This window comes from Biomphalaria glabrata, chromosome 16 (genome assembly GCF_947242115.1).
Source record: "Biomphalaria glabrata chromosome 16, xgBioGlab47.1, whole genome shotgun sequence".
In the NCBI taxonomy this organism is placed as follows: Eukaryota; Metazoa; Mollusca; class Gastropoda; family Planorbidae; genus Biomphalaria; species Biomphalaria glabrata.
In genome coordinates, this window is record NC_074726.1 from 1918919 (window position 1) to 1946037 (window position 27119).

A 27119-nucleotide genomic window follows, 5' to 3' on the forward strand; every position below is an offset into this window, starting at 1 on the left:
ATCTCCAACTCTCTATTTGGCTGAATGTAACATCTCCAACTCTCTATTAGGCTGGATGTAACATCTCCAACTCTCTATTTGGCTGAATGTAACATCTTCAACTCTCTATTAGGCTGAATGTAACATCTCCAACTCTCTATTTGGCTGAATGTAACATCTCCAACTCTCTATTAGGCTGGATGTAACATCTCCAACTCTCTATTAGGCTGAATGTAACATCTCCAACTCTCTATTTGGCTGGATGTAACAAAACTCTTAACTCTCTGTCTCACGATGTGAGAACTGCTGGTACAATACAAGAGATTTTTTTTTCCAGAGAATGGGTCCATTTCATCTGTCTTGTATGTTCTGCTAAATATCTACCCTCCTTCCCTTTTCCCCCCTCGCTAACCCCTCCCTTCTTGCAGTTGTCTCAATAGCCCATTTAGAGAGTGGTAGTCAGACATTAGTAATCAACGAACACAAGACATCTAGATATACAATTCCTTCCCGTCGTCCCCTGGGTGCAGCCATGCATAGCAAAACGAAAGAAGAATATTCCCCTGGACAATGGAAGAGGGGGGAAGGACATTAGGGGACAATCTGACGCATGTACACTCAGGGACATTTCATTTGAGCAAGATGGTTGGTTTTCGTGGGCAGTCTCAGGGTTAAGTTTTCGGCGGGTCTCAATACGACGGTTCTCACATAGTAGGAGAGAGCTAAACATACTGGTTTTCAATGTAATCATTTTAATAAGGTAAAAAAAAACTTTTAAAAAAGTTTTAGCGAAGGGCTTAGTTCTCTGCTTGTTTCTCAGGCTGTGCGACATTGTTGTCAAGGGGTCGCCCACCGCCAATGTAGTGCATTTCTCATAAGCGAGTTGATTATTACGACTACATTGATTAACTAATTGGTTAATCATCTGATTGATTAATGTGTCACCGACAATGAATAATTGCGCCAAGTTTCATTCGACTAGATCCGAGAATGGGAAGATAGAGATGAGACGACGAGACCGCCCAGCTCTAATGAGTACCTGGCATTATTTGGGAACAAGTAAAGGCGGTTGGTCGTTTTGCTGGCCACATGACACCCTCGTTAACCGTAGGCCACATAAACAGATGACCTTTACATCATCTGCCCTATAGACCACAAGGTCTGAAAGGGGGACTTTACGAAAGGCGGTTGGTCGTTTTGCTGGCCACAAGACACCCTTTTTAACCGGGTTCACAGAAACAGAGGACATCATCTGCCTTATAGACCGGAAGTTCTGAAATGGAAACATTTTAACTAATACTAAACTCATTGTAACCCTAATCATGCTATTTAACATTTAACGACCAATCCTATAACAAAAATTCGTCTTTTAAAATGTATAAACTCGAAAACATATTTTAATATAAAATGTATATTGGCAAAACATTTTTTACAAATAATTTTCAGAAAAAAAAATAAAAAAAAAAAAAAAGTAACAATAGAATGCTTAAACTTTTTTTTAAACTTATTTGATAATACATCCACTATGTAAATTAGTTAGCAATGGCCCGTTTCTCAACAACATATGAATGTAACATTTAAAAACATTTTTTTTTAACCCCGTCCCCTGCTTCAGAGAAAGACTTCTGGTTAAGTGAATGTATAGATCTAGTACACTTTTCAATAGTCCAATGTTAAGCATTTAGATCTAGACTTAGAAGACCATGCGCACAATGTTCTTCAACATTCATTTATAAAAACTCTTGAATCAATCAAGCGTTACATTCGGAAATTCTCGAACGCGATAGTGATTTCAATAACGCGATAGTCCGTCCTTTCAAAACCCATGTAGGTAAATTAGAGTTCCTCTTGCGATCTATGGGGCAGATGGTGTTAAGGTCATCTGTTTCTTTGTCCAACGGTTAACGAGCAGGGTGTCATGTGGCCAGCACAACGACCAACCGCCTTTACTTTCCCCAACCTAAGTCAGGTACCCATTAGAGCTGGGTGACGTGGCACATAAGAAAAAATAGGAGAGTTTGATGATGAAATGAGAGAGAGCCAGAGAAAGAGCCGGAGAGAGAGAGGGGGGGAGCCGGAGAGAGATTGGGGGGGGGGGGGGAGAAGACAGAGAGAGTCATAGAGAGAGGAGACAGAGAGAGCCAGAGAGAAGGAGAGAGATAGAGAGCCAGGGAGAGCCATAGAGAGAGGGAGAAAGAGTCATAGAGATAGAGCCTGAGAGAGCGAGACAGAGAAATAGAGCAAGAGAGAGAGCCAGAGAAATAGAGCCATAGAGAGAGGGAGAAAGAGAGCCAGAGAGAGAGAGCCAGAGAAAGAGAGCCAGAGAAAGAGAGCCAGAGAGAGAGAAGGAGAAAGAGAGCCAGAGAGAGAGAGCCAGAGAAAGAGAGCCAGAGAAATAGACCAGAGAGAGAGCCAGAGAAATAGACCAGAGAGAGAGAGGGAGAAAGAGAGCCAGAGAGAGAGAGCCAGAGAAATAGACCAGAGAGAGAGAGGGAGAAAGAGAGCCAGAGAGAGAGAGCCAGAGAAAGAGAGCCAGAGAAATAGACCAGAGAGAGAGCCAGAGAAATAGACCAGAGAGAGAGAGGGAGAAAGAGAGCCAGAGAGAGAGAGCCAGAGAGAGAGAGCCAGAGAAAGAGAGCCAGAGAAAGAGAGCCAGAGAAATAGACCAGAGAGAGAGAGGGAAAAAGAGAGCCAGAGAGAGAGAGGAAAAAAGAGAACCAGAGAGAGCCATAAAGAGTGATAAAGATAAAGCCAGAGAGCGCCACGGAGAGAGACAGATATTGCCTGAGAGAGAAAGAGAGAAACGAGTAGAAGAAAGGAGACAGACAGAATGTAACACCCGATCATCTTTGTCAATACTAACTTTTACAAACGAACTAAAAGATGTTTGGATCAAATACAGTGGTTTACTCTGTCTATATCCCATACAGCCCACTGTACATCACGCACCAATACAAAGACCAATCATCACCAACATGTTATAGTGTCGACAGACAAGTTACGTCCCTTTGCTTACACAACATCCTAATGAGCCCGAGGACCCGTCCGCTAATTGTTGTCATTAATGTTCCATTTGAGGACAAGCTATCATCAGAAGCAACAATTAAAACAAGACCACAAAAAAAAAAAAAATAAACCCACTAGGGGCTGCGGTTCTAGTTAATAGGCAAAAACCAAGTCAGTGAATCTCAAAATCGGTATATGGGGTGCGTCGTGAAAAAATGTATTATTAATAACATCAATAACGTAATTTATATTGGGTAGACATAGCCCTTGACCGCACAAGTTGGAGAGAGAGACAGTGACCGGGAAAGCCACGGACAGCGAGAAAACATGGGCCTCGGCTCTGGAAGAAAAGCGTGCCATACGTAAATGGCCGGCGACAGCCACCTTGTCATGCAATATCTGTGGACGGGAGTGTCTCTCCAAAATAAGGCTTCTCAGCCGTATGGAAAAGTGTTCGAGATGAGTCGTAGTCGTTCTACGACTGAAGGAGGACAATACATTTGAGATGTTCATACATGGCGGGAAAAAATATAAATATAATACATTTTTTGTTGGTGTTTCTGGTGTAAAACAACAACAACAACTAAATGACGTGTCGACAAGTTCGTTTTTTTTATAAGGTATACGGTATTTTTTGGTGCGCTTTTTAGCATTCCAGAATCAATTGTTTTAACCGTCTCTCTTTGCAGCAAAAAAGATTTTAGACTTTAACTCTATGAATTCAGACTTTTTGAAAAACGAATGGTTAACTTTGAACGAGCGTGAATAAAGAAGTTTTGATACCAATATCAGGTGTCAATATTTTAGTTAATATTTTAGTTTCATTTTTTTTTGGCAACAGTGACCTTCAATTGAGCTTCCTTAGTATTGTTTCGTGTATCGTAAAAATGCCCAAAATAGCGCTGTTATAAGTAGGCTGCCTGGTCGTGCGGTTTGCGCGCTGGACTGTCGTTCAGATTTATCGATGGTCCAGGGTTCAAACCCTGCCCGCTCCCATCCCCCGTCGTCCTGCGGGAGGTTTGGACTAGGAAGTAATTATCTTCATGATTTGCCCAGCTCACTCCGGTGTCGCAAACTGCTATATGCTGACGATATTGTCCTCTGGTCAACCGGGAAGAAAGCTGACCAACTTCAGGCAGCATTACAAGCCGACCTCCAAACCATCTCCTCGTATTGTTCAAAATGGCAGATTCAGATAAACGTTGCCAAAACGACCTGGAGCCTGTTCAGCCTGGGAATCGACATTCTTGGGGCCCCATTTGAGCTCCAACTCGGTGGGCTGCGACTCCAACGTGAAAACACGCCAAAATATCTAGGAGTCACACTAGATAGGAAGCTCTCAATGCATTTGCACATCCAGGATGTTGAACGAAAGGCCTCGGAGAAGTTGGGGTTACTCAGAAAGCTAGCCAGTACCAAGTGGGGCGCCCGAGCTGACACGCTCCGCACACTGTATACAGGGGCTGTCAGGTCCCAGATTGAGTACAGCCTGCCCGTGCAGGTGTACGCAAGCAAGACAGCCCTCGAATCACTCGACCGTGTACAGGCCCAGGCTCTCCGATTCATTTGCGGCACCTATAGAACGAGCCCAACTTCCGCTGCAGAAATTATGTCCAACGTGGCTCCTCTCAGCCTGAGGAGAGAGCGCGCCGTGCTAACTGCCCTGGAACGCTACAAAAGGGGCGAACCAGGGCTCCCGACCCACACTTTAGTCAGTCATTGGAGAGAAAAACATAGGATCAAACGGACCTCATTTATGCACTGCGCTACAAATTTGAGTGCACAAGCTGGCCTCTCCACTGACCGGGTCCCAATTAGACGGATAAGCACGTGCCCGCCCTGGAGGAGACAGCCCATCCCTTCCATAAATTTCACTATACATGGGTTGAAGGGGGCCACAAAAAGACACACACACCCGGACCTACTTCGAAAAATGGCATTGGAAACACTAAAGACCTACCCGGCCGATGCCATATACTGTTACACAGACGGGTCGGTCATGAAGGACCCCGTAAGAGCTGGGTATGGGGCATATATCTGTTACCCAGACCTGGACCCTGAAAAGCTGTCAGGCACATGCGGCCTCGCCGCATGTAGCTTTGATGCTGAATTAACGGCGATTACGAATACCCTAAAACACGTGCTCCAAAAACTGCGCGAAAAGATAACCGTTGCGACTACCGTTGTAATGGTTACCGATTCCCAGTCCTGCCTCCAAGCCATGGCTGGCTTCGGGGGAAAGTCCAAATTGGTGGAAGAGGCATTAGGCGCCGCAAATAACATCCGCCTGCTTATTGGAGCTGTCATCGTTATGCAGTGGGTGCCCTCGCACTGCGGCGTGAGGGGCAATGCCGTGGCTGATGCTCTAGCACGAGAAGGAGCGCTGGCCGTGCCCGCTTTCGAATCGCCAAGTACGTTCCAACAGGCTACGACAGCAATACGAGAGTGGGTACATGAAAAGTGGTTGAAATCCTGGGATGACTCCAATACTGCCAGGGGAGTCTGGCAGCACATGCGCCGCCCAAATCGAGAGGACCCGTGGTGGAGGCTAAAAAGGTCGGAACAAACAACAATAGCGCAGTGGCGTACGGGACACTGCCCCATAGGTGCGTATTTCGCCCGGTTCCGGCCAAATTTTGATGCCCGTTGCCGACACTGCGGGGAATCAGAAGAGACGGTGGCGCACGTCTTGCAAGAGTGTCCGCAGCTCCGCGAGCTGCGGGAGGACGTATCTAGTGGTTTACTAAATTTGTATGGAAGCTACGAGGCACTACGCCAAACAGCAGAGTTCCTTACCAGGGCACTACGGGAGACCTAAGTCTCCCTGCCTTGTCACCAATTGGAGTTCATCTCAGGTAATTATCTTCAACTCTGAAGGAACATCCGAAACATGTCAAACATTTTACAAACAAAACAAACCAAGTCAAGTCAAGTCATATGGAGTGATCAACGGATGTCAATAGTTTGAGAATCTCTGAAACTGAGTTGATGCCATTGCTTGCTGTTTGTTTAAAGTTGCAACAGTATGTCAACCAAATGTCCATTCCAAGTCAAAGCTGTCTTTCCATCAGTCATATCTAAGTCATTTCGTTTCTGATTGTTCACTTCCTCAATTGTTCATTCAAGGAGGTGAGAGTCAATGAACAGAGGCAGAAAGAGAGAGGGGAAATAGAGAACGAAAATAGTGACAGATCGATAGACAGAAAGAGAGAGGGAAAGAGAGATATAAAAAAGAGAATGATGTAGAGAGGGGGACAAGGAATAAAAGTGTCAGAGAGAGAGAGAAAAAAAAAGAGGGGAGTAAGAGAAAAGATAATCAAAGAAAGAGAATAGAGAAAAAGAGAATAGAGAAAAAGAGAATAGAGAAAAAGAGAATAGAGAAAAAGAGAAGAGAGAAAAAGAGAAGAGAGACGAAGAGAAAAGAGACAGAGAAAAGAGACGAAGAGCAGAGAGACGAAGAGAAGAGAGACGAAGAGAAGAGAGACGAAGAGAAGAGAGATGAAGAGAAAACGACAGTTATGATGAAAAGTGGGAGTAAATAAGAGTCAGGGAGAATGAGGGAGAGATAGAGAGTGACAGAGAGAGTGAAGAAGTGACAGAAACAGAGAAAGAAGAAGAAAAGAAAGAAAAGAAAAATAATCCTCAATGGAAAAAGAAACATTGATCTGTAATAAAATTCGTCAATTTTATATCCACTCACAGGAGCCAATGGTCGATCGCTTATTTTTATTTCGTTTCGTTTGATGGTTGAACTTTGACCTAAACATAACCATCCACGTTGGTTCTTTAAAAAAAAAAAACAACACTAAATGAATGAAACCATTTTCTTAATGTCCGACATTAAACTAAACGAAACGAAATTTGAAAAGATACTTCTGAGCGGAGCCCCAGTAGTGGCAGTGTGTAGTGTTGGAGAGTATGAGACTGGCATTAGGACGTGATCCAGCTTTTTATGTCAACTGTTTAATGCCGGAAATGGGCCCGAAAATGGTCATGTGACTAAAATGCTGGGTTTTCAAAGTTGGTTTGAAAACAGGGGGGGGGGGGGGGGAAGGTAAAAGGAAGGAGGGTGGGGGTGGGTGGGGGGAGTACTATGGCTGCAATCAAGTTACAAGTCAACATTGTCGGGATAAGTGACTGAAAGATTTTAATTCCATGAACACTAACGACTGATGTGAAAAAAAAATAATTTTGAGAATGACAACCAAAGCAGAAGAGGAGTGGGAGTCCTATGTTTCTCTGTCCCTGGCGATAGCAATGAGGAGGTAAACGTGAAGTAAAAGATGAAATGTAACATGTAGATAGGCTCAAGCGATCACTTCGACGCTCATAATAAAAGTAACCACACTGACAATGCAACGACTTAGGTCCTCCAGGTGCATAGCGCGGCCAGCTCTCTCCACCGAGATTAGTCGTAGGCGGCTTTCACGGCCTCTTCCCAGCTAGTGCCCTCTTATCTTATCTTATATAATACAGACGTTACTTCAAAAAAGAAGATGATTACGTCCTACGCGTCATGCATTTAGTCATGCATATTAACCAATGACTTAAATTCTGCCAAGTCACTGGTTTTCCTGGCTAGCTCAGGCAACCCATTCCATGCTCTTATAGCACTAGGGAAGAAGGAGTATTTGTACAAATTTGTCCTAGCATATGGGACGAGGAATGTGCCTTTATCTTTGTGTCTTTCAGAGTATTTTGTTTTTGTATTTGAAGATTATGGTTCAGTGTTTTATGTATGATTGCTACTTTACTTTTGAGCCTTCTGTCCTGAAGGCTTTCTAAATTTAGTGATTTTACTAAAGGTGTTACTCTAGTCAAATGTGAATATTCGTTTGTTATAAATCTCTCTGCTCTATTTTGAGTCTGTTCTAGTTTCTTAATGTTTTCTTGAGTTGAGGGGTCACAAACGGAGGATGCATATTCTATTATTGGCCTAACCAAGGTTAAATAACATTTTAGTTTTATGTTCTTTTTTGATTTATAGAAATTTCTTTTAATAAATCCTAATGCTTTGTTTGATTTTTTTGTAGTTTCATCAATATGTGGATTCCATGACAGTTTTTCATTTATTATAACACCTAGGTATTTTGCGTTTTTAGTCTGTGTTACTGGTTTGCCATGAATAAGATAAGTGGAATTAATTTGTTTTAGTTTTTTTGTTACTCTTAACAACTGACATTTTTCTGGGTGGAAAGACATGCTCCAATTTGATTCCCATTTCTGTAATTCATCTAATTCTCTTTGTAAAATATCTGTGTCTTGTGTTGTTTTTACTGTTCTATATATTATGCAATCGTCTGCAAATAATCTGACTTTTGTTCCGGAAGTAATGCAATTTGGTAAATCATTTTTGTAAATTAAAAATAGTAGTGGAACCAAGACTGTTCCTTGAGGTACACCTGAGTTTACTGTTATCGGCGTTTATTTGAGAGCCATTTATTATTACAGTTTGTTCTCTCCCTATCAGAAAATCTTTAATCCACTGATGCAGTGGACCATTAATGCCGAAATATTTTAATTTTTTAAGTAAACTATGGTGGTGAACTTTGTCAAAAGCCTTAGAAAAATCTAGTAAGATAGCATCTATTTGTTCACTATTATCTAAACCTTTTGAAAAATCATCGATTAGTCCTATTAGTTGTGTTTCACATGATCTATATTTCCTAAAGCCATGTTGGTATGGTGTGAGGACATTATGTTTGTCTAAGTGGTTTATAATGTTGCTACATATTATGTGTTCTAGGATTTTACATGTGATGCTGGTAAGTGATACTGGTCTGTAGTTTCCTGAGTCAGATTTTTCTCCTTTTTTAAATAGGGGGGTGACATTAGCTTCTTTCCAGTCCTTTGGTACTCTGCCCTGGTTAAGTGAAGCATGAAAGAGTATTTTGAACACTGGGGCTAGCTCATTGCTTAGTTCTTTGAGTAATTTAGCTGGAATACCATCAGGTCCAGAAGCTTTATTTGGTTTGGTGTTGGCTAATAGTTTTTGAATTCCATTTTCTTGTACTACTATATCTTCTATGTTGTCTACTTGGTTCAAATTCAGTAATATGTCTTTGTCTCCTGGGGCTGAGAATGCTGCTGCAAAGTATTTGTTTAGGATGTTTGCTTTAATTTCATTATCATTATAGAAGACTTAAAGATACAGCGAATAGACTTTTATATTCTAAAACCACCAACCCCATCCATCCTTCCATTTTGACATGTTAGTTTCAGACTATCCTTCAGAAAAAAAAATGTGTCAAGTCCAAGCCGTTAATTCCAAGCCGTTACGCCTGAGCCTCTAATCCTCTTGTGGGGTGCTAAGAGATGTAGGCGGAAAGGGTTCGAGGCGACAGTCTGCAGGACCTAATTCACGACCAGTCTGACATTTATACTTTTACGTCTGTGCCAGCGCTCTAGGCAACATCAGCTCCAGCTTATCCCCAAACCCGAAATGGCTCCAGTGGATATTTTCGGTTTGTGACCTTTTGTCGCGGCCGTTTTCGCGCGACACGTTTTGGCGCGACACGTTTTGGCTCGAGATATTCTGATTATAATTTAAGAAACGCGTAGCCAGAACGTCTGCGTCAAAACGATCATCAAGCCAAAACGGTTCCGCCCAAAAAATGGCTGTGCCAAAAAGTCATGCTTCGAGGCATTTTCATTTTGAAGAAAAATATAAAGGAAATATTTCTTTTATTTTGATTACAAGGGGCTTCATAAAACAGCGTAGGGCCTTATCAAGTGTAAATCCGGCCATGGTTTTTTATGTTACTTTTCGCTCTCACTAATCATATGACAATACGGTCAACTTCTCTGGCCTATTTCTAGCGTTCATCGCCCACTAGTCGCAATCCATTGACCCAATGGTACATTGTGTTGCCATGGAGATACAACTTACATACACAAACTTCCGATGCGTCACTATGACAACAGCTTTCTTTAAGTAATACCTATTATCTAATCAATTTTAAACGTTGAATACAAGACGACAGTTACGTCCTACCCGTACCCAAGCGTTTATCTCCTGGAGTAGGCCCCATATTCAAGTAAACTGGGTCAAACCTTGGGCCTACCACGTGACCAGGATGAGAGGTTTAAACTGCAATAGAAAGTGTCAATAAAAAAAAAAGATTCCTAACTGTACACTTCCAGTAAGATAACGTCACATAGTTTAAAGATAACCCACTTGTGTTGTCCTTTTCCAGGCCAGAGCTATTCTTTATCTATATTGTTTGATGATCTTCTCCATAGCATTGTCACTGAGGTGTTGTTACTTGACTCGGGGATTCTCAAATTTAATTCAATTGGGATCTCACAAATAAGTAAGGTAGAATCAAACAGAATGAAAGAAACAAAGAAACTTATAGGAACAAATGGCTGATAAAGGATAGAATTATAAATTCAATGAATATATACAGCAATCCTCAATCTTCGGACTCGACTGCAAGCCTTATTATATGTATGCTTTTTTTTTTAACTTTACCTATTCCTTATTCTGTTTGGACCGTTGGGGCACCATGCAAGATTTATCGACCGTCTTTCTCCATTCCTCTCTGTCTTTTGCCTTAGAAAGCCCCTCTTTCAATGGCAGACCCGTCCATTCTTTTATCTTGTCTTCCTATGGCTTTCTCTGTCTGCCTCTTCTTTTTTTTTCCTGGTACTGAAAGAAGGTCTTTGCGAGCCCCGAAGATCTTGTAATATGGCCATAGATTTTTGGCTTGCGTTTTTTTACGATAGTTAGCAGGTCATCGTGTGGTCCAATGGCTGCAGTAACCCTGTCTCTAATCTCTTTGTTTGTAATGCGGTCTTTCAATGTGATACCCAGGATCTTTCTATAGCATCTCAATTCCATTGCTAGGATCCTCCTCTCTAGCTCTGCAGTCAGGGTCCAAAACTCACAAACATGTATATGTTAGGTAGTGTTAAAATTATCCCCCAAATTAATTATCGATTTTACGCAACCCAAAGCAATAATGCAACGATAGAGACTGTTACAGCAAGGTAAATTTAAGTTATATTTTAACCTGATATTTGCCAAGAATATCTTCACCCAATTATATAGTCAAGCGTTCGTGACTATAAATAACCGAACTTCTTTTACGTCTACATAAGTAGGTCACGTCAATTACCCAAGAGGTGAGACAATGTCAAAAGTGGGTCATACTTTACGGGCCCCGACCCTTGCTAATTTTTTCCCCTTCTTTGCTCTTTTAAAGATAAGTCATTAGTTATTAGAGATGACATCTTTTATGACAGGAAATCAGGAAGTGGTCAGCAAAGTTGATTGTAGCCGTGTAAATTAGTTGTGGCGCTGACAGAGAATTTACTGGAGCTTTTAAACATCTAGGTCCATGTAATGGAATATTTTGTTAGGTAAAGTATACAGTGTCCTATAAGGTGAAAGGTCGTTTATTTATTTACTGGTTTATTTAATTGGCTCAAATTCAATACATTCTATGGAACAAAAGAAGCTAAATTGGTAAGATGTCATTGACGTCTGATGTGGAGAACTCTTTAACATCAATAATATCATATTTGTGAAGTTTAGTTTTTAGTGACTTGTTTAGTTTTTCTTTTAGTTTTTTATTTCTTTCTTTTAGTTTCTCAATTGGATCATTCCTGCTATTTACCCTTTCACAGATGATACCTTTCCTACATGAAACAGTACCAGAGAAAATAAGGAAATGCAGAGAAAGCAAAGGGAAGACAACGTTATGGAATGGGCGGCCTGTCTGGGGAAGAGAAGAGACTATCCCTGGCAAAAGACAGATGAATGGGGAGAGACGGTTTACAGATCTTGTGTGGTGCCCCAACAGACTAATGAACCTCTGAAGACGATAAAAAAATGTGCTTTTCATTGAGTGCTTTTTGTCTTTATCTCGTAGTCAACGATATAGATGATGACAATGATGACAATGATGATAAAGATAATGATGATAATGATGATAATGATAATGACGATAATGATGATAATGACGATAATGACGATAATGATGATAATGACGATAATGATAATGACGATAATGATGATAATGACGATAATGATGATAATGACGATAATGATAATGACGATAATGATAATGATGATAATAATGATGATAATGATAATGATGATAATGATAATGATGATAATGATGATAATGATAATGGTTGATGCTGATGCTGAAGTAGGAACGTGTTGAAGTACTGGAAGTAGAAGCTACTTGCAGACGTGAATGCTTTAATTAAAGAGCAAAGTTCAAGGTCTTTTCCATATCAAACTAAATTATTTAATTACCACTAGTTAATTGTTTGATTGATTCGTGTTTTGCTAGGAATAAGGGATAATTGCGATAAGTTTAAACTGTAAGGGAAATGAAGTATCCAAAATTTTAACCAGAGAAAGTTGATATATGAACCAGACAGAGTAAGTTGATATATGAACCAGACAGAGTAAGTTGATATATGAACCAGACAGAGTAAGTTGATATATGAACCAGACAGAGTAAGTTGATATATGAACGAGACAGAGAAAGTTGATATATGAACCAGACAGAGTAAGTTGATATATGAACCAGACAGAGTAAGTTGATATATGAACCAGACAGAGAAAGTTGATGTATGAACCAGACAGAGAAAGTTGATATATGAACCAGACAGAGTAAGTTGATATATGAACGAGACAGAGAAAGTTGATATCTGAACCAGACATAGGAAGTTGATATATGAACTAGACAGAGAAAGTTGATATATGAACCAGACAGAGTAAGTTGATATATGAATCAGACAGAGTAAGTTGATATATGAACCAGACAGAGTAAGTTTATATATGAACTAGACAGAGAAAGTTGATATATGAACCAGACAAAGTTGATATAAGCTTTGTACAAATATTTTATACATTGAACACAAAACAAACGTCAAAGGGGGAAAACCCCAAATCTGGGATAAAATAACCAGCTGTCGATACACTGCGCTATATTTACAAAACAAATGTCCATGTGTCAGCTCACTACGGATTTGTTTACAAGGATGAAATTGTAAAGCCACCCCCTTCCCCTTACGTATTACACTGATCTTTTTTTCAGAGGTGTATACAACATGTGGAAAGTGTTTCGCAACCTTTGTATGCGGGGTAGCCAGCGACTACTTTAGCCGCAAGCGTACTGCCATCACATGTGTTGGTCTCGAGTGCCCTCAATCGCCGCTGGCGCCAAGAGCGGGGGAGAAAGTTGGCGGGGGAGAAAGTTGGTGAGGGCGTTAAGGGGGCAACACATGACAACTGTTTACCCTTAAAGTGCAGACAAAAAGTTTGTTTAGGGCAGTTCATAGAATGCTAAGCAACGAAGTCAATAAAAAAAACACCTCTTCAAAGTGAACCAGTACCGGCGTACATAAATACAGGGGCCTTTGAGTGTGATGGCCGATCGCCACAGGTCCCACGTCCGCGGGTGGCCCACGATAGGGAGATTTGTTTGTCATATGAGGCCTCGATGTGACTCTCTGTAAGGGCGCCGCGTACTACTGGGTGCCTGACATTATCTGGGAAGAAGTAAAGGCGGTTGGTCATTGTGCTGACCACACGACACCCTCGTTAACCGTCGGCCACGCTAACAGATGTTCTTTACACATCATCTGAGTGCAAGGACTGAAAGATGTTTTTTTTTTTCCTTTTTTTAAAAAATAAGAAAACAACAAGTCAACAAAATTAGAAATCGCCAGGAAAAAATAAAACTTGGAACCGATCGATGTAAAAGCATTAGAGATGTCCGATGTGGTAGACATCATCTTTGCATGTACATGTCTAGGCACTCCAGCGGATACATCAGTACATCACGATACATCAGTACATCGCGAAGGGTGCCACCAGCCCTCCCCGTGTAAACGAAGTTCCAGCCATGCCCAACTGACCATCAGATATGACAGGGTCCTCTGGCTGTGACTGACACAATCAGTAAAGTTCTGGATTTTCAGGCCAGAGGAGCTGACAAGCGCGCTGACGACTTGACACAAGATGTGACTCAGGCAATTGGTGACATTGAATGTAGCTACAGAAAGAGTTGAATAGAAGTAGTGGTGGTGAAGTCTTGTATTGGAACACGTAGAAGTGTGTGTGTGTTATCACTTGATATGTATAGACTAAAACAACAACATGGCATTTACATATAAATAGCAGAACTCAATACAATAAGTATAAAGAGAAGAAGGTGGACTTTGGAAACGGCGTGAATTTGAAGCTTCAGTGATAAATTGCTTTATAGATGCATGTTGTTGTTTAATGTTAACAGTCTTTAGAAGGGTTACCATTTGATATGTTTTCGGATTCCTTTTGATAAACTGGGTTACCACACCTCTAAAGTAATCTTGATTTTGTTTAAATGTTACCTTAGATCTTTCTTATTCAGATTTAAAGGGAGGCCAGAGTTTCAGAAATCGAGACAATACAAAAATTCATAAAACGAACAAAAAAAAAAAAAAAAAAACGCTTTGAAAAACAAAGCTAGTTGTGGCCTTGTTGTGGCCTCCTTCAGTCGCACAACTGGTTCACCTCGTGGGCCCTTTTCAGGTGACTGTAGAGCCCTAGTTTGAAAAGACATTTCCGTAGCTCTGGTATATTATATTTTGGTATATTATATTTTGATATATTATATTTTGGTATATTTCGGTATATTATATTTTGGTATATAATCATTTTCTTTGTTGAAGTAACGTCTGTAATTATATAAGATAAGATAAGATACGTGTCAACTGTTCCAATTGATGCCAGTATGTAAGCATTGTTCAGACCAGGTCCAGCCAAAGAGATATACTTTGTTAGTTAGCAGACGACTCAGAAATCTCAACCAACATTTGTGCTGAACAAGAGACTTCACGCTTCAGTTCAATAAATCACAATGAATGCCTCCCCCCCCCCACCACCCCTTGACTTCTATTAACCCTGTTACCCCTAAATTTGGCCCGCGTGTCTTTGACCATAGAGGTCGTTAATATAACAAGAGAAACATACAGAGACGGGGGTCGACAATGGCCGGACAACGGGGGGAAGGGAACATAATGGTGGGTTTTATCAATCTTGATTGACAGCTGACCGCTACTGGCTACTCCTTCACCCATACCCCCCCCCCCTTATTTCACCACGTTCCGATACGATAGAGAGCAGGTTGAGACGAAATGTTTGCCTCCATTAAATCTATCAGTGTCCCGGGTCCGTCCCGGGATTCCAGTTAGAAAAATCCGAAGTCTCTTTGATTGGATCTAAAAGTGTTTTGAGCGGTCCCCTTTTGGGGTCTAACAGTGTTTTGATCGGTACAATGTTACATAGAACAGTGGTAAATCATTACAGCACCCCCACAGTGGTACATCATTGGAGCACCCAAACTTTGTACGAGTAGCAGTAGCACTAGTTACTTAGTGCAACGTATTACCAGCCGTTGCTTTCATTTTTTTTTTTTTATTGTTTTACACTTGCTTAATTCCCATTGCTACGGACTATAATTAGATTCTTTAAAGTGTAAGATAATGTATAAAACTATAATGCAGAGAAACAAAATGTTATTGAAATGAATCTACATGATTTAGAAGGTGTACGCAGAACATATTGAAATAAAACTGATCTTTAATGAAAAATAGATCTACAATTTGTAGATTAGAATTTACTGATCGATAAGAATAACAAAATGATTTTGAGGCACCTTTATATTAACTTGGTAATGTGATTCTAAATTAGTATAGAATGTTTTGAATAATCAGAAAATAATCGGAGAATAATTTGTAGACCTTTATAGATCATTTAACAAGCACCCTTGGTATCATTGTGTGAAATATTATTTAAGGAAAGTGAACCGACATTTAATTATACTAATTTAAAAGTTTATCTTTATTATAGATTCTATATTAATGAGTGTTGGTGTGCATAGACTCTAGGTCAAAGGTCATGCCGATACCGCAAGCATTATTGTGACGCGTGTCTCGGTAGATCCAAAACGCGATTTTGAGTACTGGCTCGCTATCTGCCCTCGGTAAACGCTGACAACCAAGACCACAAGCTGACAGTACTGGCTGACAGTGACAAAGTTAAGTTGGCAAAGGTCGCGCTGCCAATCACAGCACGGGGGCGATAACCTTTACTACTGCCATCAGAGCCCCCCCCCCCCCCGATGTTTCTTCCTTCTTAGTCTCTCCCCCCCCCCCCTTTTTCTTACTTTATGAATATTCAGTAGATGACGAAGAGTGACATCCAAGAAAAGGCAACTCTCTGCATACTTTTCACTAAGGGCCCCTGGTGACAGAACTTGTGCACATTATGATATACTATCACGGAAGTGACACCCTATCAAGACTATTGTTCTGTTGTTCTGTTTACCCGCCCACTAGGGCTTGGCATGAACTATACCAGCAGACGAGATGAAGGAATTATGGGTATCAATGACGAGGGAGCTCTAACCAGCTCCGAAGACGCCCTGCCCTCCCCCGTCATTGAGAATAGTCAATTCAACGCCACGCTGACGATCTCCCGGGGGGGGGGGGCGCCAACAGGCCAACGCCAACCCTCTTTATCCCTACAGACATCACGGTATCAGATGTCCATGTTGGGGGGATTAAGTCAACAGTGAGTACTAACGACTCACGCACAAGACGTCTCGCTATAAACAGACTGTCAGATGAGACTCACACCATCGCTGTCATGGTTAAGGCGATTATTGCGGCAGAGTGGCCGAGTAGTTTAAAAAAAAAAAACGCTTGATTGCCTATTTGAAAGTTTTGGGTTAGCAACCCGATGGAGGTACCGGTATTCAAATCGGGATACGTTGGGTTCTCAAACTGTTAAAAACTACAACAAATGAACCCCCCCCTCCTTTTCACGCTGTCTTTCTTTTCTAAAGAAGTTTATAGTTTACATAGTCATATAGGCTTGTCTAGTCCACATAGAGGCTTGTCTAGTCCACATAGAGGCTTGTCTAGTCCACATAGAGGCTTGTCTAGTCCACATAGAGGCTTGTCTAGTCCACATAGAGGCTTGTCTAGTCCACATAGAGGCTTGTCTACTCCACATAGAGGCTTGTCTAGTCCACATAGAGGCTTGTCTACTCCACATAGAGGCTTGTCTAGTCCACTTAGAGCAGCGGTTCTCAACCTTTTAAGCTCGGCGACCCTTTTTTACAATCCTCACTCTGCGGCGACCCCCATCCACACAGCAATAGAAGAATAGACAAAAAACAATCCATATTTTCGATGGTCTTAGGCGACCCCTGGCAAATCGTCAATCGACCCTTAAGTGGGTCGCGACCCACAGGTTGAGAACCCCTGACTTAGAGGCTTGTCTAGTCCACATAGAGGCTTGTCTAGTCCACATAGCTAGTCCACATAGAGGCTTGTCTAGTCCACATAGAGGCTTGTCTAGTCCACATAGAGGCTTGTCTAGTCCACATAGAGGCTGGTCTAGTCCACATAGAGGCTTGTCTAGTCCACATAGAGGCTGGTATAGTCCACTTAGTCTAGTCTTGTCCACATCGACTCTGAATGGCCTCGGGGGGTATTTAGAAAAATTCCGAAGAAAAATGTAAAAATCTTGACCAAGATTCGAACTAGTTCTAAAGCTTTGTACTTTATCCCGCCTCCACATTAACGACCCAGTTTCTATGATTTTGTTATGAAACTTTAAGAAGAAGCCAAAACAAAAACAAAAAAAAAAGTTCTCTAACGAAGTGCATTACTTTCTGGGTTTTAAACCCCATCTGCTAGGTTGAAAAGAGAATAGTTCCATTGATTAAAATGAATAAGGAAAACAGGGGATATTTAACTCTTTTTCTCCGTAATTATTTATCACATTCTGGTGGAATCAACGCTGGTATCGTCAGTTAGGAGAGAAAGAGTTAATTGAAGATTTTGATAAAATGAAAGCCAATTCATAACTAACAAGCTTTTTTTCCCACTGTATGCGATGTAACTATACGGAAAGATACATTTTCAAAACCATATGATCATATGTATGCTTATTTTTAGCACTGCAAAATGGAATTAAAATGTAAACAAAAAGCGGATTCAAAGTTATCTAATCTTTAGTGTGATGGCGGCCTGGTCGTGCGGTTTGCGCGCTGGACTGTCGTTCAGATTTATCGATGGTCCCGGGTTCAAGCCCTGCCCGCTCCCATCCCCCGTCGTCCTGCGGGAGGCTTGGACTAGGAAGTAAAATATCTTCAACTCTGAAGGAATATCCGAAACATGTAAAACATTGTACACACATCTACAAAAGTTCTAGTTTTGTTCTTTCTCTCTCTGTGTTTCCAATTCGAATTTGTCGTTATTGTGTTTACGTTGTTTGTCTCTTACTTTCTGTCCCGACAAAAAAAAAATCGGAAAAGTGTTCTGATTCCGCGATGACTTTCTTTAGATGAGCTTCGCCTACATTGGGGGCCCCCTTTAAAAAAAATTCCATCGTCTTCTAGTATAAAGGTTTAAATTAGTGTGTACTCATAAATCATTTTGAAGCCAAACAATCTATTTTGATTTGATGCAATGGCATCAGAATGCCGAAATGCAGTGATCTTCTATCAGAGATTCATTTCTTGTTTGATTGTGCAATGTAAATATTTAATTTGTAGAACCAGACATCGAGTTTTTTTTTTGTTTTGTTTTTTAAGAAAGAAAATAAAGAAGTAATTGCTTGTTAAACATACAGCCTCAGAGCGGAAATGCTTCTGCCTTGAACTTTGCATTAACCTGACCTTGAACCTTGACTTTAAGCACACACGCACAATGATACTAATAAAGACGATTATCAAGTAACAGCAAGCAAGGGGAAATAAATATTTCTGGGGCGCCCTATAGATCACACTACCAATAAGATCCAAGGAGGCTCTCCCCCATATTGAATGTCGTTATTTCCTGGGGAGGGAGACCAAAACGGGAGGGGAGGAGAAGGAAATAAGAGTAAGTGGATAAATATCTCCCCCCCCCCCTTCTAGTTTTTTTTTATCTGGCCTGGTATCTCCTAATCATCTCTGGAGAGGGTGTCAGTCAAATTAAGCAGATCACGAGAGTCCATTCTCGTTTACCACTGTCCTCTTCCTTTTATATTCTTTTAACTGATTGTCTGTTGACTCACGTTTAAGTTCTCTCTCTCTCTTGTTTATTCTACCTCTCTCTTCTTTCTTCTCTCTCTCTCTCTCTCTCTTATAGTATCCTCTAGTTCTTTCCCCATATCATTCTATCCCTGCACCGCGTTTGGAAGCACGCAATTCTTCTGTCACTTCTTTAATTTTCCAGCCTGCCCCTTTTCATCAGTCTCGGCTCAAGGGATTTGAACCACCGTCAACGCGTTGCATGTGCCAGGACAAAAAGAGGACAGAGGAAGGACCTTGCTAAAACTAAGCAGGACACATCTAACAGAGAGAACATGAAGGAAGGGGGGGAAATTTTGAACAGCCCCAGGGGTGAGCGCTGATCGTGTGTGTTCGGAATATAGTTTTGCATGGCCTTCAAACTTGGCATGCATGAAATACGAGCCATAATCAAGAACAAAAGGACAACGTAAAACGTGCGTGCGTGCGTGTGTGCGCGCGCGTGTGTGTGTGTCCTTATCCATGTAAATTGTGTGTGCGCGCGCGTGTGTACGGACCTATAGTTGTTTTTTTTCTTCTTTTTCAACGGTGTAGAAGGTCTATCATTATTTTTAATGTATTCTAGTTATCTTTCACCTTTTTAATATCTTTTAAATATCTTTTCAATTTGTATAATCCTTCTGCCTTCAATAGTTCAGGCAACAGCATTCATTTGTTTTCAAACACATTCATATGTATCCCCCCCCCCCTTTGTAGCGCCGCCTTTACAAGAAAACATCGATATATAAAACATTTTATTACTAACACATATTTTGCGTCTACTTCAGAATACTCTGTAGTCCCTGGAGACATAGCAAAAGAAAGACGGAATGCTTTGTTTGAACCACATTATTTGGTGAGTTTTCTAGGGTCATCAAGAATGTGTGTATCTATACACGATAGTCTGTGTGTGTATTACACAGCAGTGTGTGTATATGTGTGTGTATGTGTGTGTCGTGTGTGTGTGTGTTGTACTTATTCCTTTATAGTTTTGTAAACAGTCCCAGTGATATAGTCATTGGCGTACTTACGCAACGTTTTTTTGTGATCCATCTGGTAAGTAAACACTGCTTGGCATTCATAGAAACTTCAAAGATGTATATTTAATTATTTTTTTTTTAAACTGAGACTTCTAGGATCTAACGTATACCACAGTTGGACATAGGAGTTACCCCTTTCAGGTCTTGTGATCTATTAAGCAGATGATGTTAAGATTATATTTTGCCAACGGTTAACGAGCAAGGTGTCCTGTGGCCAGTACGACAACCAAGCGCCTTTACTTTCCCCAGCTTAAGTCAGGTACCCATTAGAGTTGGGTGGACTCAAGAGCACCCTACAAATCCCGAAATCAAAATCCCAGCCTTCCCCGAGATTCGAACCAGGACCTCAGGTTCGGCAGCCAATCACTTTTACCACTCGGTCACCACGCACGCCTTTTCAAATTTATATTACTTTTGGCAATACGTTTAGTTGATGGCGTGCAAGGATATTTAAAACAAGGGACCGAAATCTCTGGAGGGCCCCCCTCCAAACACGAAGCATCACAGGGCCCGAAATCAAACCACGGACCTCTTTATGCTGTATTCCCCAACGCCCTACACGCTCGCAGCGATCTCTCTTAACGACGGAGATAGCATCAAACACAGGGAACGGGACTATGAATACGAATTAAGTTCTGAAAATAGCCCGGGAAATTTTTGGCACGCTGAGAAAGTCTGGCACAAGCGGACAGTGGGTCTTGTCAACATCCAACTTTCTGGAGTCGTTACATATGTTGGAACGAGTTGATCGTTTGTGTGTGTGTTTGTGTGCGTGCGTGACCGCGCAGGAGATGCCTCCATCAGTCGCGAATCTCCCCGCATGCTGGCAAGTAAATGTCTTTTTAAATGAAAATGTTACGAAGCCGTTAGGAAAGGCGAAAAAGTTGGAAGAAATAAAGAGAATGAATGAAGGAGAGAAAGAAAGGCAAAAAAAAGAGAGCGAAGGACAGAAAGAGAGAAAAAAGTAGAGAAAGGAAGTAAAAAGAGAAAAGAAGAATGAAAAAGAAAGAATGAGAAAAAGAGAAAAGAGAGTGAAAAGTAGAAAGCAAGAAAAAGGAAGAAACAAAGAAAGAAAAGAGGAGAGAGAAAGGGAGAAAGGAAGAAATGACGAGAAAGTGGATTGGAAACATACGGGGGAATTGTAATAACAAGTACACACACACACACACACACACACACACTTAAGAGGACTATTAATAAAAACTTATTATCGGAAGAGGACTTACGATACTAATGGAATGAAACATTTTTTTGTATTATCCTACGATTAAAATGATATCGTCATTTGCTAATGCAGACGACTTAATTTTAATAAACAAAAGAAAATCAAAGTAGAAGATGTGAGTGAAAAGATTTGGGTTCCAATCCCTCATTGAAGTAAGATTTGTTTAAAATGTGTACAGCATTGTCTGTTCCGCATGAAAGTCATGACTCCATGCAAACGATTTATATTTGCCTTCCTGTCGTCACAAATGAAGTAAATAAGGTTTTGAATATAAAGCAAAAAAAAAAGACATTCCAAAGGCATAATGTTGGGGAATCGAAATCGGGCGCGTGTATTTTTAGTCCACTTTGAATTTATGACAAACTCTCAATGAGTCATCAAACACAACTTCCTGTGAGTACTTTAAAAAAAACAACACACACACACACACACCAGTCATAACTGTAATTGACAAATTTCAAAAGTTTTATGAAATATTTCGACATTGTGACGAGTCATGTTACGACAAAGTGTGGCAGCGGATGTTACAACAAAACAAAACACATTTTAAAACACACCTTGTGAAACCAATCATATAACGTGCTTTAATAAATCGCTGTGATAAGGTATTCGAATGAATCCATATGATGATATATGCGAATAATCTATACGATAAGATTTTCAAATGAATCTATATAATAATGTACTCGAATGTAGCTATATGATATGGATTTTGAAAGAATTAATGTGTGATTGTTGAAACGGTAAAGAGATCAAAATTGTATAGTCAATTAATATCTCAAAACTTTCAAGGAGGGAGATGTGATAGTAAGTGTATGTGTTTTGCGTGGATGGTAGTGCAGTGTGTGTGCCTGTGTATGAAATGACCAGTGGACCTTGAGTGTACATGCTTGAGTGAACAGCAGTGTGTCAGGGACTGTGTGTAAATGGAAGTCAGTTTAGAGAACAAGTGGCTGGAGTAAAGAACAGAAATAGAGACTAATAAAATCATTAAAAGCCCGTGTTGTTTTAGTCTATTACAAGAACGACAATACGTTTATTACTTACCGGCGTTTTAGAGTTATCCCGCTTGAGTCGTTGTATCTCTTTCTGTAACTTCCCGATGGTATTTTTAGAATAATGCCTCTCCTCGGCAAGGAGTTTCTTTAGTTCCTCCAATTTTCTTTTGTCCGAGCCTCCATCCTAAAGAAGAGAAAGGAAAAAAAAACATTATCATGATTTTAAATGTCTTATTTATTTATAATTTCTCTTATCAAATAAAAGACGTCCCTTCAAAAGAGAAGATAATTACGTCCTACACGAATCCATGTGTTAAATCAGTAGTGCATGTTAATTAAGAGATTATTGCTAAGTCATAGGTTTCATGGCTGACTGAGGCAACCCGTCCCATGCCTTAATCGCACGAGGGAAGAAGAAGCACTTTTACGAATTGGTCCTAGCATCAGGACTAAGAATTGTGCCTTTATCTTTAATTTCTGAGTATTTTATATTGGGTTCTTATAAATTATCTTATACACCACAGACGTTCCTTCTCATGGAAGATAATTCATAAATTCAGACTTTCGGGTAATCACTTCTCCATCTAGTTGAGCATGTCAATGATTCAAACAACCCGTTCCTCTTGGTTGGGCGGAGACCGTAATTACAACGAAAGTGACGGGCATGTGCTAGTAAACTTTAAACAAATGAACGGGAAATAATCAACATATGACTCATTAAGACACGCAGCTGAGGAAACGGAACTCCGCACTGGACACAAATAACTGATTGGAAATTATCCCTCTTGGAATTCCACAGACGGTGGATTTTCAAAAAGTTATTAATAGGCATTATAATTATAAAAACACATTAACGGTTTGGGTTGGCTGTATTTATACAAGAGCATGCTGTATTAGACTTTCATTGAAATGGACAATGGATCGATATTTAAATAGTAAGAATTAGGGATTTATTTATTTATTTGCTATCGGATTTTAGCATAATTCTTATCAATACAAATTCACATGTGTAGAGATAAAAAAAAAGGGTATACATTCAATATGAAACACATTTTACGTAAAACTGTTTCTAAGGCCTAGGGTTCACGAGGATTTCATGTGGTCAGCACAAAGGCCTATCGCCTTTACTTTCTCCAACTAATATCAGGTGAGGTGGGCGGACTTGAGGATTTCATAGGAACCCAAAAGTTGTACATCCCAGACTTCACCACGATTCGAGCTCTTACCCGTTAGTTTTGACATCAAGCGCTATATTCCTAGACCACCACATTCACGAATGGAACTACATCTTATGATGACAAAACTAACTAAATTTTCTTTTTGCAGTGTTAATACTACTCATTATTAGTCACGTTTGAAGTCATTAAAATTTAGTATAATCATGAACAGGTAACGTTTGAACTACGCCAAATGGAAGAATTCCCAAAGACATCTTTTATACAAAGCTTGTCAAAGAAGGCTCAATATCAACCTACAGTCACATGTCTGCAATGGGATATCAGGACTACAGATAGAACTGAAAGTATGTTGGAAGACATTGTCCGAGATCCCAGAAAATGGCGACAGACTGTGCGTACTGGTACGCATAATGACTAAGGCAACCTTAGACAAGAGAATGAAATAGAAAGCTGCCCTATCCGCTAGTTTTGAAACAGACGTATTCACATGCATGAACTGTGGCCATGTTTGCTGCTAAAGAATCGGAGTTTGTCAGTCAAAGCAGATTCTGCCCCGGGTCAAGGAGAAGCAGACACCAGTAGCTCATCGGGGCACATTAATTGTCTTTGCAGACAGAAGGAGGCATATCTTATCTTATCTTATATAATACAGAAGTTATATAGTCTCGAGACATTGTAAAACACAGCCGCAGAAGACGTTAAGAAAACTTTAATTGACCCCCACTGGACAACGGTTTTGTTTGCATTGGTTGTGGGGAAACTATGTAGGTCACGGCTGGGTCTGAGTAGTCAAGTGAAACATTGCACTTATCATCAATCTTCGGAATCGAAATGCCATTCATGTTAAGATTTGTTCATGATAAGATTTGTTCATAAGTTTTGTTCATGATAAGTTTTGTTCATGATAAGTTTTGTTCATGTTAAGATTTGTTCATAAGTTTTGTTCATGATAAGTTTTGTTCATGATAAGTTTTGTTCATGTTAAGATTTGTTCATAAGTTTTGTTCATGTTAAGTTTTGTTCATGATAAGTTTTGTTCATGTTAAGATTTGTTCATGGTATGTTTTGTTCATTATAAGTTTTGTTCATATTAAGTTTTGTTCAAGATAAGATTAATTCATGATACGCTTAGTTGTCAAAGTTGCTGTTTTCCAGTCTCTCTCCTTTCTCAAGTGAAAATTTTTACGTAATTCGGTCTGTCTAGGATGCTCTGGAATGTGTGTGTATGTCTGTGTGTGTGTATTCTGATGTAACCATGAGTATAATTAAGGCGGATCATTTGTTTGTATAGATTCTGATGTAACTACGACAAAGTCCATAGCAGTAAAGGTTCTAAATATGGCAATGAAAATTGAAGTGTGTGTGTGTGTGTGAGGTGGGAAGCGAGAGACGGGTGGCAGATAGAGGTTAATATAACCTGAGTTGTATTTAATTTCAATTGTTCAAGATATTACTGTTCATTTCGTTTTTCTACATTCATCTAGACCAGCGGTTCTCAACCTTTTATGCTCGGCGACCCCTTTTTACAATCCCCCACTCTGCCGCGACCCCCCCCCCACACACACACGCACATACAGCAATAGAAGAATGGACACAAAACAATCTATTTTTTAGATGGTCTTAGGCCACCCCTGGCAAATCATCAATCGACCCCTCAAGGGGGTCGCGACCCAAAGGTTGAGAACCCCTGATCTAGACTGAAGTAGCACTCCTCATTAATCCTCGGACTCGAAGACAAGCCTTATTATTATTATTATATTTATGTTGAAAGTTTGTGTACATCTGTTAATAAAAGGTATATTCATTTTTGTGTTTTCTCGTGGACTATCCGCAGAAATAAGAGAGTGATCTTTCCTTTACTTCTTGTTTAAACTCTTGAGGGAAGAAGAGAATTATATATATAGATTAGATTTAATTTGAAAGTTTGTGTATATCTGTTAATAAAAGGTATATTCATTCTTGTGTTTAAAAAAAGTGTTTTAAGTTTTATTGCATTCAGAAACCATTACATACTAGCTGCTCTGAGCTATAAGCCAGCAACCGAAATTAATTTGTAAAACAGTAAAATTAGAACCTTTTAATCGATCATGAACAATTAATGTCAACAATTAATATCAACAATTATGTGTTAAGTTGATTTTAGCATTTACATTTGGCAATCTACAAGCATTGCCGCTCCATTTGATCTGACTTGTCAATGGTCCTGAAATTTGAAATACATTTAAAGGGCAAAAATGTCCAGGATTTTTGTTGCATGCTTACAAACTGGCACTAAATCAAGCGCGATTATTGTTTCCCGCCAAAAGTTTTGCAGACGATAGCCGATCAAAATCTGACGCAACATTAAAGGGTGACTTTACACCCTGTGTTGAGTCGTGCACTGGCTGGGATGGGGGGGTGGGGGGGGGGGAGGGGAGAATTTCTCACCCTTCCCTCAAGGGACAAGTCGGCTGACTGCTGAAGGGGCGGTCGATAATGTCTTTACTTTAAGTGCATGTTCCAGCAAGCTGTTGATGTGATGGAAGAAAAAAAAATAAACGCCCCTGTTAGCTGGAAGAGGGTTAATACCATCGATGACACGATGTTCCAGACTTTAAGCTAAAATAATCACCTCCCCCCCCCCACCTCACTCGCCTCCATTTGCTCTACGCCTATGTCTATAAAATCGATTCTGAGTAGAAAGAAAGACCATGAGAACAAATGATTTTGTGTTCCCATGGGATTATGACAGACACGAAACGACATTAAAAATAAACCCATTAAATATAGTCTGCGCAACCATGAAAGCTGATTGGAATCAACAGACAAGGCCGGATATTGAATTGATAAGGCCCCAAGTCAAAAGTATTGTATGTCAGCTTCAAATATGTTCGGATCAGCGCTACTCCTGGACTAGAGAGCGCAGAAAATGATGAAGACGTCTGCGTGTAGTCCCTTAAAGAACCGCCGTGTCTGCTGCGTCTGCTCTATTTGAGTGAATGTTGTTTGTTTGAGAAGAGAGTCCTTGACCTTATCAACCAAGCAGTCCTGAGTCTTATACCTATATGGTTCATCATATAAAATAAAGAGTTTGTCAAAGTCAATTCATAACATGGACACAGAAGAGAACGCCAAAATGTCTAGCATGGTGTCGCCTAAAAATCTGTGATAGCCAACTGGGAAGCGGCTGTGGAAGTCGTCTATGACGGAACTATGTGGAGAAAGAGAATGCCGCCTTAGGCGCTTATAACGTCACGGGACGCCCTAAGTCTGTTTAAGGCAGTGAAATATTACACCTTAAATCATTATTATTTATTACAAACTCGAACATATTTTTGAATGGAGCCAAGCTATGACTTGGGCAGCCTCTTACGAAACTTTTAGCTGCACTGGACATGGCAGCTTACCGATACTCTTTTTTAGGGTGAAACTAGTAAAATAAGATATTAAATGAATCAAACGGTGTATTGGTCGTGTGCTATGCGCTTAAAGACTGTACCATAGACATATATATATATAGACTGGACGATAAAGAACAAATTATTATCGGAAATATTTGGGAAAAGATAAGTTTGTAGATCCACATCACAAACCTATATATATTTGCCTATGTCTATGATTGTAAAACAAAGACAAAATATTGG

At 40.3% G+C, this 27119-nt stretch overlaps 1 protein-coding gene across 3 annotated transcripts in view; it reads right to left on the reverse strand.

Annotated features, from left to right (window-relative positions):
- LOC106072418 (uncharacterized) overlaps nt 1-27119 on the reverse strand; it is a 241028-nt gene that overhangs the window by 100598 nt on the left and 113311 nt on the right. For all 3 annotated transcript variants that reach the window (XM_056013467.1, XM_056013469.1, XM_056013468.1), the window contains exon 2: nt 22368-22502. In XM_056013467.1, coding sequence (XP_055869442.1) covers nt 22368-22502 — 135 coding nt within the window. The remainder of the gene's footprint in view (nt 1-22367; nt 22503-27119) is intronic.